Source organism: Meleagris gallopavo, chromosome 15, assembly GCF_000146605.3.
Source record: "Meleagris gallopavo isolate NT-WF06-2002-E0010 breed Aviagen turkey brand Nicholas breeding stock chromosome 15, Turkey_5.1, whole genome shotgun sequence".
Classification (NCBI taxonomy): Eukaryota; Metazoa; Chordata; class Aves; order Galliformes; family Phasianidae; genus Meleagris; species Meleagris gallopavo.
This window is the reverse complement of record NC_015025.2, coordinates 4,114,908-4,130,673: the sequence shown is the minus strand read 5'-3', so window position 1 is coordinate 4,130,673 and position 15,766 is coordinate 4,114,908. Positions and strand designations below refer to the sequence as shown.

Below are 15,766 nucleotides of genomic sequence, written 5' to 3'. Positions count from 1 at the left end.
TCAGCAGTGCATACAGGGGCACCCCACTGCAAAGCAGCTCTTCAGTAAAGAACCTGGGGGTGCCATTGGACACCAGGTCAAATGTGAGCCAGCAAGGTGCTCTTGCAGCAACCAAAGCCAATGGTGTCCTGGGCTGGGTAGGCTCAAGAGCATACATATTTTCTGTGATCATAGAACAAAGGCATTACTGAAGGTTTTTCAGTGTACGAAGGAGGTTTCTCACCTTGAAAAAGTTTGCAGCAGTATATTTAAAATAGGATAATGATCCAAACAAGTAGATCATGTGTATACTTACGTTATAATACATGAAATATTCCTCTAAGTATATGAAATTGTGCAAGTTTGAATTCTCATAATGCATGAAAACCTTCCTGCGTGAAGCAGCTCATGCATAGGTTTCTCCCTGGTATGGAATGGAGATGTTTTTAGCCTCCCAGGTCCTGAACTGGCAATTCAAAGCAGTGTGATTGCCTGCTTGATTGTTTGTGAGATAACAGTAAGATTGGCAGTGACAGGGTAATTTACTGAAGATTGCAATGTCAGGCTATATCCAAGGGGGCTTGCTAGCATAAAGATGTGATTCTCATGACTGACAGGACACTGAGATTGATATGCCAATTGAAAGTTCATGGTGTCGTCAGAAGTGTTCGGTCACAGCAGCCCATAATCTGCTGCGTGATGAGGTCATTACAGACATAACACACTCACCTATAATAACAGGTGTAGCAAAAATACGATGCAGCTATAACAGCTAAATGTAAATTTGTCAGAAAGAGTAATTTATATCCTCTATTTTGTTTCTGCTGTTAGTGCTGATAGGATTCTCTTCACTGAGAGTTGTCTGAATAAAAGGACTGAGTGGACTAAATAGTGGACAGCTTTAAGTTCATAGTTTGAGAAGTGCCGCAAACCAAGAAAAGAGAAGAATGGCAAGAAAAAAATTCTCAGATCTTAGCAGAGAAATCGCCTTGAGTTATAATCTGAAGCTGATGGGGTCTTCACGGTGATTGCATAAAATGGGTGGAAAACAAACTGCAGCAAAATAAAAATAAAGATATGTACCACCATTTTGGAAGGGATTTCAAGATGAATGGAGCTCCTAATGTGAATAGGCAACTGACCTTAAAGAAATCTATAGCTCTTACAACAAGATAGTTTGTCTAACTTAAGTTTCCTTAGTGGGCTGAATGAAAAAATTGCCAGTATACCTTGGCAATTTTGTTCTTAAATCAGAATCAGTTGTTTCGGGCACAAACAATCTGCTGGAAATTCGGGTTAATTGTAAAATAAGAAAGCTTCGTACAGCTGATTGCTGTTTTTTTCCCTTCCAGTTATCATTCTAATGTAGTGCTGGTCTGTTTGGAAGATCTTGAAAATAAATGAGTCGTGATCTTTCTCTAACCTACATCTGTCAGCTGACCTTCTGGAATGGTGTTTCTTGTGTCTGTGATTCACTGTGTGCCCAGGCTGTATCTGTACTCAACAAATGAGACTGATGTGCCTTGCAGTGTCTCTGAAAGTTTACAGACTTGCAGATTGGATGCCAGATTTTTGTGATTTCTCAAAAGTAGATGAATGAATGTTTCTAAATTCTTACAGATATTAATACTTTAAAGTAAATAGTTACTAATTTACTAAGCTATTAAGTAGAACTCCATTAAGAGAAAACATTTAATTTAAATAATGACACGAAGGGAAGGGATGATGCTGGAATTTGTTACCATATGTGATAAAAATAATTATGATTCATCTGCCTGTGCAGATTGGTATCCCTGTTCAGGATTGCATTTCAATTCCCAGTGGTTAGATTATAATTATTTTAAAAAATATTTCTTGACAAATATTCTTCGTGGACAAAGTAATGTATAGTATGATGGCTGAGCCCACCAGTTTTGTCGCTGATCCTTTGTTACCCCAAGCACGTGACCAAGTTCTCATTCAGATGTTTATGAGAGGTGAGTTGCAGCAGAATTCCCTATGAATTACCAAAGTGGGTGCAGCATAATTTTTATTTTCGTCAGGCAACAATAGCAATAACTTGTTTCAGTCCCTCTCCTTCCCTCATCTCCCAAGATGGAACAAATGAAATTAAATGTCATAATTCCTAAGACTCTTATAGGCCAACAAGTAAATCTAAAAACTTTGTAAAGCAGTCATTTGGAGAGATTAAAAAAAAATCCTTTACTCCTTCCACTATTCATTTTTCCTCATTTTTATTCTTAATGGATTTCTTTGGGCTTGATTCTCCTCTAACACAGGTGTGAATTAACAGTAATGATGTTTAACTAATATACTTTATGAAAGTCTCATCTTTGTTGTATTTCTGGTTCAGTTACCAGTTTTCTGGCACAGAGATGCTATGAAGAGTATGCGTTAATGTTTTCTCCCAGTGCCTTGAGATGTCCATTAGATTTTTTTGCTTGATAGCACTGTGCAGCTGACTGAATCTTGATGATTCTTGCCTTTCAGATGGCTTGGTTGACTGCCTAGACCCAGATTGCTGCCTCCAGTCTACTTGTCAAAACAGCCTGCTCTGCCGGGGTTCCCGTGATCCTCTTGACATCATACAACAGAGCCATTCTGGTTCACCAGCTGTGAAGTCATTCTATGATCGAATCAAGCTCTTAGTGGGGAAGGACAGCACTCATATCATTCCAGAAGAAAATCCCTTCAACAGCAGGTAGCAAGCTATAAATATGACATTTCATCTATGTGGTTGCACTGGATGGGAAAATTTCTCTCAGAGCTTTTGTTCATGTTTTTACATGAGATGCTGCTTTCAGGTCCTTCTTGTGTTTCCATCTCAGCAATCAATTCCATTGAAGGTACTCTGTTGCAATTTATGTTATTGCTTTTGTTTTATAACACTTGAGTTTTATTTGCATTTTAACACACTGGCGACATCTAGAAGCAGGTTTCTTCCATTCAGCGAGAGCTGCTGAGCTTTATCATTCATAAAGACTGCAATGTACAACAATGGAAAATGAACTCTTGTTATGAATTTGAAGAGTTCTAAATAATGCTATAATATAGTCTTAATTGTAATTACTAACAACATTAAATTTAATTAAAAAAAAAAAACAGCTGAAAACACCCATCTTACTTAATTTCAAGCAGTTAACTTAGAAATAATCAAGCTATTCATGTATGAATGTTGTAAGAATTACAAATCTAGCCTGAACAGGAGCTGGCTACTTCAGACCTGAGACTCTTTTCAAAAAATCCCTTTAGAAATTTTAAATTCATTAAGTTTTATAGTGCTCTGAGTTGCAGGGGTCTCAGTTCTGTTTTATTTGTACCTCACATATTTTAGTATCTCTTTACATATGGCCTCTTAAAAGATTACCAAAAAAAGTCTGTGGTGTGCATTACTATAAATGAACACAGTGCTTCACACAAGTGTGGATAATACAGTTAGAAATATACAGCAGAGCATCCTAAGCATTTCAGAATAACAGAAGAGGCCTGAAAACAACCCTGGTATTACTAGTGGAAATGAATGTACATCACTTTAGAAATACATGAATAGGGGATAATGCAGGCCTTATAGCTGTCCCAGAACTGAACTAAATGTGTCCGTTTTTGGCAAAACACAAACCACTTTAATCCCCTCATCCCACAGCTTGGCCAGGGTCCAGGAATCTTTGCTGTCAGGTCTCTGTTTCTGTCGGTGTGCCTGAAGCCTGCTAAGGGTTGTGGGCAGCTCCAGCCCTGCCAGCACAAAGCCAGCTTGGAAATGGGACTTTTTGTTTTCTGTCTCTGTATAGCTACCAGTCAGAGGTGGTGGACCATGCCAGAAGTGCTTAGTGCAAGTATAGAATACTTTACACTTGCAAAGCTCAGTGCTGTGGTCCTTCTTGCAAGGCGCTTCTCCCTTTCATCTCTTTTTCTCGTGCATCTTCCTTTTCTCACCAATCTGCCTCTGTCAGGATTGGGAAGTGGGAGGAAGGGAGCCAGGAGAAGGAGTATCCTCTTCAGCTATGAGAGCAGGGAGAGAGGCAGGAACAGGCAACTGTGCCAGGGAGCAGCAGAGCAGGGAGGAGTGGGGCTGCTGCTTCCAGGAGGCTGGAATCCAGCAGTATGTGCCTGCTGCGTGCTCTCCAGCAGCAAAGTGCTCTCAAAAGAGAAAAAGTCTGACTGTGCCCAATTGTACAGGAATAACCAGTCTTCATTCCCTTTAGTTTAAGCAAAGCGGGTAGCCTGGTGGGTAAGAAAACCATTTATTTTGCCGGTGCATAGAGCGGGCCTTGTGTCAAATCCCTTCTCCAACTGACAAAGTGAAAAGCAAGGATTACAGATCAGGAACCAGTACACAGAGGTCAGTGAGTCCCTAAGATGAAGGTTCACGGACCGTAATTTGGAAAATCATTTGTATAAAATGGAGATATACTATTACACCATATTTTTGAAGTGTATGAGGCATCCACAGCTGGTGCTGTAACCAGGCAGGGTATTCTGAGAAGTGATGGGTCATCATTTCTGTGGGGCTTCAGGGTCACAGCTCTGGCTTGGCTGAATGTGAGGTGGCAAAGCTTCTGCAAGGCCTCATTAGACAGCTGCATCTGAGGTACAACCCAAGGGAAGGCATCAGGTCTCATTCCATCTTTACAGGCCTCAACGCACAGAGTACACATTTTCTTCATTTAAGTAAACGGAGAGAGCTGGGTGATCCTGTACTATCTTCAGTATTCTAATAAACCTTGAAGCAAATTGAATTTAGAGTAAATGAGGCACATGTGTTCCACCGCTCGGTTTATAAACACTGTAAGTGTTTTCATAACTAACTTTATTACCTTTCATTATTTTCTTTTCTAGTCTTGTGTCTCTTGTAAGAGGCCAAGTGGTGACTACAGATGGAACGCCTCTAGTTGGGGTCAATGTGTCATTTGTCAAGTATCCAAAGTATGGCTATACCATCACTCGTCAGGATGGCATGTGAGTTTGCTTCTTTCATTGAGTACCTATTCTTTTATGTAGTATCTTTGCTGATTAACAGATGGTGCAATCTATTGGAACCATGTGGTACCATGCATTTCATTCCTCCCAGGGCAAAGAGCTAATAAGTAAACACAAAAGTAATTTTTCACATGGCATTTTGAATGCTAAATGAAAGTAAATATGAAAAGGCTGACTTCTGATAATAATGTGTTAGCAGTCACACTCGTTTCAAATAAATTGCTCTATATCTTTGAAAACATTTGTGGACTACAGTAATACCCAGCTGAGAGCAGAAATATTTATCTTAAAATGCAAGGCAGAAGAATGCTGCTGGGAAAAAAAAGAAGAAAAAAAAGTTGCATCATTTTAGTATAATATATTTTGTTAAAAGTCCCCTTCTGTCTCTCTCTGTCTCTCTTTTTGAAGATCGGCTATATTTTCAGTTTCTTCAGGGTAGAATGTACTCAAAAGATTCTAATTGACTGTATTTAGACATTCTCCTGCTGTGCAAAGATGAGCTTTTTCCCCCTTGTATCATTTGATTTGAAATGCCCACAATTTCAGAAAAATAAAAATTGACATGTCATGGTTTATCTAGTTTACTGGCTGTGGTAACTAAAACAGTATATTTACAACACATACATTGTAAACATTTGCCTTTTTTTCTTACCTTTCATACAAAGAGTTGAATTACTTAATATGAATCAGTTGAACTATAGAGTATTTCACGTCCACATTGCAGAGTATTTTAGTGTTAGAATTACAGCATAACATTATTGATTTCAGTGGTTTAATACAACAGCAGTATGTGAGCTGAACTCATATTTAGATCTAAATAAATTATCTAAATCATTGAGTAATTTGTTACATTACTGTTTACACAAAACAACTGATAATCAGTTCTGTTGTCAGAACAACCTTGAATTATTTTGTGCCTTTAGGAAAGATTTCAGAACTCCTGCAGAGCTCCACGTTTCTGCTGTGATTTTGTAGAGGCTTGGGAGTAAATATCTAATCTCTATGAAAAATGATAGAAACAGTAATTCTGGATACAGTAATTCTTACCACATTTATCGAACAGAAACAGCTAAACTTTTCATTATTATTCTTACTGCCATGCATCCCATTACTTTTCTTGATGGACAGCATCTGTTAGGAAAGGAATAATTCAGTGCCCAGCCCAGTGTTAACTTGATTTCACTGCTGGTTCTGTGTATGTGGGGGACTTGCAGTAATAAATGTACTGGTTTGTTCTTTTTTTGGAAATTATTTTAATGCAGATTTTATAATGTATTGGAACATTTGTCCAGATGGCTACAAATCGCTGCTTGCCTTGACTGTGCTTCAGTCAGTCATTTTGCTGCCAGACATTCACATCCAATGACAGATAATTTGAAGCAGGATACTTAAAACATATATATTGCTATGACATTCTGTTAGCCAGGAGTGTTATTACTTGGATCATTCAGTCTCATTGCCTCTAAAGCCTGCCTTTTTTTTAGGTTTGACTTGGTTGCAAACGGTGGATCATCCCTAACTTTGCACTTTGAACGGGCCCCATTTATGACTCAGGAAAGAACAGTATGGCTGCCTTGGAACAGCTTCTATGCCATGGACACACTTGTAATGAAGACAGAGGAGAACTCCATTCCCAGCTGTGATCTCAGCGGCTTTGTCAGACCTGATCCAGTCATCATTTCATCACCACTGTCAACTTTCTTCAGTGATGCTCCTGGCCGAAATCCCATTGTACCAGAAACCCAGGTAAGAACAGAGGGAAAGATACAGAAATCGGTGGTCAGATGCTACTGTCGACGTAAGCACTTGCCACAACCACCATTTGTTTCCTGGAATTGCTACAGCAAAAAGCTCTGTAGAGCCGCATTCGTTCTGACAGATAACAAGTTTTCTAATGAAGTCCGTAGGAGATATCCTATGTTTTTGTCACCCAGACTCATTTGTCTTTGACTACCTTGCACCTTCTCACTATCACACAATATATAAAATATATATCTTTATTTCCATTGAAAGCTTACGTGTTTCAAGAGAATTTTGCAGAGGCTTTGGTGTATGCTATTAAGCACAGTCCCAATTTCTTGTATGCTGTTCAGGACAAAGGAAAACTTCAGTTGTTTTCAATTCTTTACTCCGTTAGTATTTACTTTGTATGAATTGCTGGTAGAAATTGCAGGTTCCTTTAGCTATATCTTGTATTCCCCTTGCACATAACTTACAGTAAAAGTGTTTGTTCTTATTTTGCTGTTGCAGTGGATTCTTACAAATAAAGGTGTATGCAGACACCAAATAATATTTTAAGCAGAAGCATCAACTGAACTCTGTCACTGCACTGGGTTGAAGATACTCATTACCAGTATTAGAAAGTCATTAGGTCATAGGAATATTATTAGCTTAGAATAGTATCTGCTATTCTAAGAAAACAAAAAATTAAAAAAAAGCCACCAAAGCAGTAATGTAAAATGTTTGATCTTTTTCATATTCAGGTTCTTCATGAAGAAATGGAGATCCCCGGCACGAGTATAAAGCTGATCTACCTGAGTTCCCGTACTGCTGGATATAAATCCTTACTTAAGATCATCATGACTCAGTCACTTGTGCCACTGAATCTAATCAAAGTTCATTTGATGGTAGCAGTAGAAGGGCATCTATTTCAAAAATCATTTCAGGCATCTCCCAACCTGGCTTATACATTTATCTGGGACAAAACAGATGCATACGGTCAGAAGGTTTATGGGTTGTCAGATGCTGTAGGTAAGTCAGTATATACAAGCTCAGTAGCTTTCCAAACACTTACAATTTTGTGTATGAAGCTGCAAAGATTTTCTGTGAGAAGCAGATATAAACTAAGCAGTTCTTGTCTTCCTTACACATTTCACTTGTGCATCATGTTCCTTTTATGTATTGAGGAGCACATTCAGAGGGTCTAGGCTACCACTGTGTCTGTTTCTTAAGCAGCAGCTCACTTAGAAGTTTTAGATCAGCCAATCGAATAAGCTGGTCGCAGGGACTTAGGTGAAATGTAGTCCATCACTGTGCCTTTATTCTCTTTCAGTTAACAAATAAATCTTGTCTTTTGAGTGACTGGCATTCTCCAGTGCATTTGGCATCTCCTGCATGCTGTTATTACAGTCCCTTGTAGTATGTTTGAAATGAAATAGTTTTCCTAATGCCATTCAATCTAGCAGTACTATAGCTACTTTTAGTTCCTTTATTTTATAGATCTTGGTTCTAGTGGGTGGGAAAATGGGTGAACATCACAATGTTTTTAAGTTTTCATTTTCATTTGAATATCAAGAAAGATTTTGTTGTAGCATTGCTAAAAATATGTATTGGAGTTGTGCCAACGTAGAATGAAAAATTTGCTTAAATTGTCCTTCTCCATATTTTTCTAAAATCTTTCTTGCTACAGTTTCTTTCTTATGTTCTTGCGTGAGATATTGCTTTCCTGAGTAATGCTTACAATGTGTGTTAGTGCTTGAAACACACTCAGTTGTCACTGCTTCTTGGTGTATGGCATGGAAAATGAACACAATACACGCTGTGAACATCCGGCAAATTAAGAATTTGATCTTGTCCTGTTATCTGATAGGAGAATATTATTATCATTTTTTTAATTATATTTCCCTCTCTCTTTTGACTAAAGCGGTCACTTCCCAAAGCCAGCTGTTCAATAAAAGGGATCTGCTCCCTGCAGAGTACGTGTGAATGAAGCTTAAAATTTGTGTTTAGTCAAAGATCTGAATTTAATATTGTAGATGAAAAGAGGGAAATTTAATCACTTCATCTTTCTGAGGTTACTGGGGACTGGAATGATGACCCATTTGAATGTGCATTTAATTCAGTGTCTGTTCAGCAGGTATATGAGATTTTATGTTTATTTTTTTTCAGTTTCTGTGGGTTTTGAATATGAGACTTGTCCCAGTTTGATTCTGTGGGAGAAAAGGACCGCGCTGCTGCAAGGATTTGAACTAGATCCTTCAAATCTAGGAGGATGGTCTTTGGATAAGCACCATGTACTTAATGTCAAGAGTGGTAAGTCAGTTAGTTCCACATGTTTTCTGGGCTATATGGAGTTCTGACTGTGAATGCTTCTTATTTACATTATCTTTACCCTTTGAAAAGTGCAATTTCTTCACACTTTTTGTTTCATCTTTACCTTAGTAAAACATGGAACATGTTTTAATTGTCAGAAAATTTCTCTATAATTTCAACAGATTTTTTACTCTCTTGCCAAGAACTTCTTTCTAGAAGTCCAGATCTTCATCCTCTGTTCAGTTGTTCATTTATTCCCCTATAATTAGTTTCTGTCTTCCTTCCATGTTCTTTTTATCTTAACCGTATCCATTCCCAGTCCCCTTTGTTTGTCCTTTTCCATTGCAACGTGACGTAGGGTTTCAAAGGAGTATGAGACTCTGATAAGATACTAATTCTTGTCTTTTCCTTTTGACACCTGTTGTATTTTTTTTTCCTCACTTTAAGTATCCTAAAACGAATATTCTTAGACTTACATTTTCTCAAAGACTGCTAAGGAGTTGAATGTTTGGTAATACATCATTTCATTCTTGTAAAGTGTTTTCTGCAGCTTTCCTGCTCTTTCTTGCAGGAATACTCTGCATCAGCAACTTGCACAATATATTATTGTCCAAGAAATCCAAAGGAGCATTCAGAAAAGGCGAGATCAGGCTATTCAAACACATTTTTAAGTGTTGTGCAGCAGATCAAGTGCTTCTGAGATGGCCATTTAGATAGAGCATGATATTCACTGGTGACAGCAGTGATGGCAGCTGTACTTGTCCCTGGAGAGCCAGTTACTTTATGTTATAGTTACACAGCAGTATTTCCAAAAGAGCACTAAATGTGGCTAAATGTTTCCAGCCAGATTTCTATCATCTTTGATGACATTGAAAATGCCCATTTTGTCGGAATGCACTCCTTTTTTTGGAACAGATACCTACTTTTAGAATAATATGTTTAAAAGAGAAAACCCATCTTAAAGGCCTTTCGGGAAACCTAATAAGGAACTTACCACTAGCTCCCTTCTTGTCTTTCATTAGTGATCCATAGGAGCTTTTCTAGGAGTTGCGTCTTTAATTTTCTGCACTGTCCTCATCTCTGTCATCTCCATTTGTGCAATGAAAAACTGAGAGGTGGAAAGGGAATAGTAAAGTTAATAAAAATTCCAAACAAAATCCAACACAAGAAGCTGGATTCAGAGGATCAGGGTGTGCTAACAAGTGTGTATGTCCTCTGTGCTGTTTGCTTCCTCACTCCATAGTTATTAAGACAGCCTGAACCACTGTGCCACCCTGTAGGGATGTATGATGATATTTTCTTTCATAATGAAGACCAAAGTACTGTGGATTTAAGCTTGGATTTGTGTTTGTAGCTGTATATGTGTGTGTTTTTAACAGAGAGTCCTCATTACACCTTTATTGTTTACTCCTGCAGACCTTTTTCACTGTTTTTGCACTGCTGGAGAACCAAGCATTGAAATCATATCACCGTTCAGTCCTTAACAGCAGATGCTGAAAGGAGAACTACCTGAAGTCACCTGTAACAAATGACTGTAATAACCACTTCTCCTCCTGTCTGTTATTAGGTATATTGCACAAAGGCAATGGAGAAAATCAGTTTCTAACTCAGCAGCCAGCTGTGATAACCAGCATTATGGGGAATGGGCGCCGAAGAAGCATATCCTGTCCTAGCTGCAATGGTCTTGCAGAAGGAAATAAGCTTTTGGCCCCTGTAGCACTGGCAGTGGGAATTGATGGAAGTCTCTTTGTCGGAGATTTTAATTACATTCGGCGTATCTTCCCATCCAGGAATGTTACTAGCATATTGGAGCTGAGGTAGGTGTTAGTCTTGGGACTCCGATTCTGTAGCCTGTGCTTAAATCAGCCTTTACCATTATTTTTATAATTTTGTAAAACATTGTCACTGTCAACCTATTCAAATTCCAGTGGAGAAATGGGGCACAGAAATGCAGAGTTCAAAGTCTATAACTAATCAGAGTAATGCTTATAGAGAAGGATGAAAAAACCGTAGTGCACACCATCTTATTCTCTCCTGGTGGTGATTATTTGAACACAGTCTTCTTTCATTTGTGTATATAATTTAGTTTTATTTGAAAAATGCAGAATTGACTGCCCTTAGGTATTGAGCCACAGTGATAAATAAAGAATTAACAGTCTTAGGAGATTAGAAAGGAGGTTTTCACATCAGTGATTTTCAGATCCACTTCCCCACTTCTTTCCCTTTCTTGTAAGTTTAGTTCTGTAGGTCGGCTAGTACAGGAAAAGTTGATATACAGAATCACTTTGCACCATCAGAATCTTTCTAAAATCATATTTCTATTCCTCTCAAAACATTGAGATTTTGTCACTTATCAGGGAGGGCATGAGTGTAGAGTGTACCACTTCACCCATTTCTGTTTCATTTCCTTTTTCGTTCCTCCAGTAGAAGGAAGAGCTATTGCTTCCAACCATAACTCATGTAACTGTTCTTTGTTGTTGATACACTACTGAGTATTTGGCAGAAAGCAAATGAGAAGTGGCTTGCATTGGCTGTCCTCTGATACTTCTGCAACCCGCTCAGGCAATAGGATCAGCACTCTTGTAAATTCGATATAACTGCAAAGCACGTTGATTGAATTTAAGTCATTAGCCTTTTTTTTTTAATAATATGAGCAATAACCAATACCTCTTCTTCTACTGTGCTTTTATTTTTTAATTAGTGGTGAAAAATGCAAAGTTAAAGAGCTGTTAGGGAACAGGAGGCCTAGCTCTATTTCACACCTCTCTCCCATTCATGTCATTCTGTTGATGTCCCTGTTGTGAATTCTGATTTATATAAGAGAAAAGAGATCAGACTTGGGCCAAATCAACTCTGAGATCACTGACACCTGCCTACACACCATCAGGCTGCCTTACTCTCCAGAGGTTTTAAAAAAGTACAAGTAAAAAACAAGTAATAGATCATCCAGTGCTTTCTGACTGGCAGCTTTGGACAGAGCACAAGAGGTAGCTGATCTGGCTATACGACCTGCTATAAACATTTCTATCAGCATACACTATAATTCTGCATTACATAGAACATGCTGATGTTTGGGTTTTTTTCAGCTAGTTCAGTTCTGCCTAGCTGTCTGGTGAATAGGACTACAGCATTATAGGTGAAGAGAAACATTTTCAAACTAGCATAGTTAATGTAAGGCATTTATGTCCATCTCATCTCCAAATGTCAGTCACTGACACAGTTTCTGAGCAGTTTCTGCAGGTCTGCAGCATTACTAGTCTGACAGCTTTGGTTTCCACCTAGGCAGGAGACAGCTCAGACTTTTCAGAATGTGTAAAGGATTATAGGAAAGACATCAGTAAAGATGAAGATGCCTATATTCCATTTCTGCTGTTGTCCATTTTCTCTTTTCTTTTATGAAAGTCTGTTTTCCACAGTGTAGTTTCTTTAGCTTCTTCTACAACTGTTAGCAATGAACAGTGAATCTGTTATGTTTTGAGTACTGTTGGACTGCTGCAAATGACTTGGCACCCCAGCTCTTAGGATCTGTGGTGGTCTTTTTACCCCTCATAGAGAATTAGGTAGGGTCCATTCCAGCAGTCAGGTACAGAAGTAGTTGTGATTCAGTGGCCATTTTAAATTCTGACTCAAATGGCTTTAATCCCCCAACTCTTGGGCATTAAAGTATAAACTGGAGTGAGTCTGCAGCAAGAATCAAATACAACATGCAAATAGTGCTTTCGTAATTATTTCAACAAAGTATATGGCTTTGTTTTGATTTCAGAATGGTTATAATTTTGGTTTTACATAAGCCAATATAAATCGTGAGTAGTGTACAAGTCAGAATAGGCCAGTGTGCTTATTTCCTTTGCACTGTTCTTTATGAAGGTACCTGATCTGGGCAGCTAACAGGAATCTTCACTCGAGTGCTGCGTGTCAACAATGAACATTGGTACTGCAAGCTGGGGGCTGTGCATTGAGTTCTGCAGGAGTCATGCACCTCACTCTTTTTTTCAATGTATATTCCTAAAAAGAAATGATAAACACAGTGCAGCACTGTGGTGTGGAGAATGTATTGACTTCCTGGAAGCAAAGGATTCTTTTGGCTTGTTTCTAGAAAGTAGACTAGGCATCAATTAATGCTACATATCTCCCATTGTACAGTATTTTACTGCTCACTTAAAAGATTTGGTTTTTGAACCTAATATTTGCTTTGATTGACTTAAATAGAATCTAGATAAGGTGCTACAAAGTCTCATCCAAACTTGTCTTAAGCACTTTTTTAGAGTCTGGGAGAATAGAAAAAAAAACTGTGTAATAGAAATTTGTTTAGAAATAGCCTGTTGGAAACCTGTTTTGATGAAAGAAGTTGCCCGTAGCTGGCAGACAATATCCTAATCCCTGTGCTTCCCCATTCCCACGTTTATATAAAGAAAACTGCCAGTTCCTCTCCCTCTCAGCTCACGAGCTGCGTATATTTCCATTTGAAAACTCTTCCAGTGCTCAAGAAAGTTTTCTGCAGCGTATATGGGGGTGGGGGATAAGGGAAGGGGTATCATACTAGGGAACTAGTTGGCAAGTGAATCACTCCTAGGCATTCTTCATCTGTAAGCCAAGATAAGGCTAGTGCTGAAAAGAGGTACCTTCTCCTATGTCCTTTTGTAAAATAAAACAAATACTATGTTTGCTTTACCATCTATTCTTCAGCTAACTGTTTGTTCTTTTTCCTTCTGTTCCCCTTCTATAAAGAAATAAAGAGTTTAAACATAGGTAAGACATGAGCTCTTTCCCATATAATTTGATATGGTTTGTTTGCTTCATTGTGTTTGCTTTTTGTGTTGTGCTTCTTGTGTAACGTTATGTTCTTCATGTACCATATATAGAAACATTTTATGTGCTAATTGTGTGTTATGAATATGATAAGCATTAGCAATTACAAAATGTAGTCAAAAAGCAACAAAACAAGTTATGACAGTAATTAGAAACTTATAGTAGAATGCAAGTATAATGAACCCCAAGCTAACTTCTACATAATCGTTTCTCCCCGCTGTCTATAACTGGTCCAAATGGTTGAGACAAATTATTAGAGCAGTTCTACAAATGCCAGAAAGTTTCACAAAAGCACCGATGACTGGAAATAGGTCAAAAATGCACTTTCTGGTCATTAGGGACTCCCTGAATGATGTCCTTACTTACAAGTTAGTTTCTGTTCTCTTTCATGGAATACATTCAACAGCTGGTTGTGTGAAATCACTAAAAGGAATCACTGTATGATTACAAGGGAGGAGCAACCTTTCTGGATGTGAGGAGTAAAGATTTTTCCTTTTGCCTCATCTGAGCACTAGGCTTTCTGGATGGGAGCAGCATAGGAAATACTTACGCCTTCTTCAGTGCCACACACCTTCATCCTCATAATATCAAGGGCAAGAACAAGAGAAGCTGTTAAAAGCTCTTCCATACTGTTCTGTCCATGACTTTTTTAAAGCTATACTTTGGTAGCCTTCGATTTCTGCTACGTAAGTTAGATACAGAAGATAGTCTGACTAAATAATGTAATTTCCTGTTCACAATGTGCTTTGGTATATGGAGTCTAACTCCACTGAATTGTTTTATCTAGATGAATTCATTCACAATTTGCTAATGGTTATTGGTGATGCTGGAGGCTTCTCATTTGCAAGTGTAAGCTTAGTTAATTCTTCAGGTGCATAAAGGTTTGCTCTGAGCAGCTTCTCTTTTTTGGTTATATTTCAAGAAAAGCTGTTGTAACACTGTTTATGCATGTATGAGAAGAGCAGCAACCAGGAGCTGATGCTGCCTATACTTGCTATCAGGCTCCAGGCTTCCTGGAAGATGGAGTAAGGCTGCAGATTGTAACTACTGTGCACACTAGGGAGGACTAGAGGAAGAGAGGCTTCTGGGCAATATCAGATGTTGTGGAAAGTATTTTAAAGTAAGGTATATTCCTTCATTTCCTGTAATTCAAATAAAAGATTGAAATGGTGCTGAGAAAAAAGACGCAAAAGGTGTTTAGTTGCTTAGAGGCCGGTTTGACAACTATGTACTATTCATTTATAAAATACATCCCTGTTTAAGGTAATACTTTCTTCAGTTTTTCTGAGACTGTGGACGCACACCCACCGGTTGTCTTGTGCCAGAATTGCTCAAATGTTTTTTGTGGAGCATCTTCCACTGCCTGTTCCCTTACCAGGCTCAGGAGCAAAAGTGAATAGGCAAGGTTAGCAGCTGCACTGAGTTGTGCCCTGCTCTGGAACAAAAGCTAATGGCCCACACCCTGACAAAACTGCTCTGAGGGAGATGCCAGTAGAGAAATACAGGCCAAGCCCCATGGTCACATCAGTGCCTGCAAGAGAGAGGGGGGAGATGAGCCACATTCTGCCGTTGCTCTTGAGTGATTCATACTTTGCGCTGTGCTGATAGCAGCAGGACACACCTAAGACTAGCTGTGGGCAGAAGGGAGGCAGGGGCATGCTCATGGGAGGGCAGGCACAGGCTGGCAAAATCATATCTGAGCAGTACAGAATCCTTTCCTGCAGCTCACAGGGCTGCAGCAAGGGTGGAGCAGCTCCCACAGTCTCTGCTGAGAGCACCCCAGGCCAGGGGAGTGCCCTGTCTTAAGCAGGCAGAAGATAGGTAAGGGCACCTCCAGCCTGTACATGCCTCTTCCCATCTCAGCAACAGGTTCTGGTAAAGACAGGCAGAAAAGATTGAGGATGACAACACAACAGGCCCACAGCAGCAGTGTGTAAGCCCTTTCTGTTCTGCTGCTGTTGCAAGGCTT

General features: G+C 39.0%; 1 protein-coding gene across 1 annotated transcript in view; it reads left to right on the top strand.

Moving 5' to 3' along the window:
- TENM2 (teneurin transmembrane protein 2) overlaps positions 1-15,766 on the top strand; it is a 541,158-nt gene that overhangs the window by 502,649 nt on the left and 22,743 nt on the right. Inside the window, 7 exon segments of the mRNA XM_031555679.1 lie at positions 2,470-2,680; positions 4,816-4,935; positions 6,441-6,702; positions 7,440-7,707; positions 8,845-8,988; positions 10,556-10,805; positions 13,717-13,737. Coding sequence (XP_031411539.1) covers positions 2,470-2,680; positions 4,816-4,935; positions 6,441-6,702; positions 7,440-7,707; positions 8,845-8,988; positions 10,556-10,805; positions 13,717-13,737 — 1,276 coding nt within the window.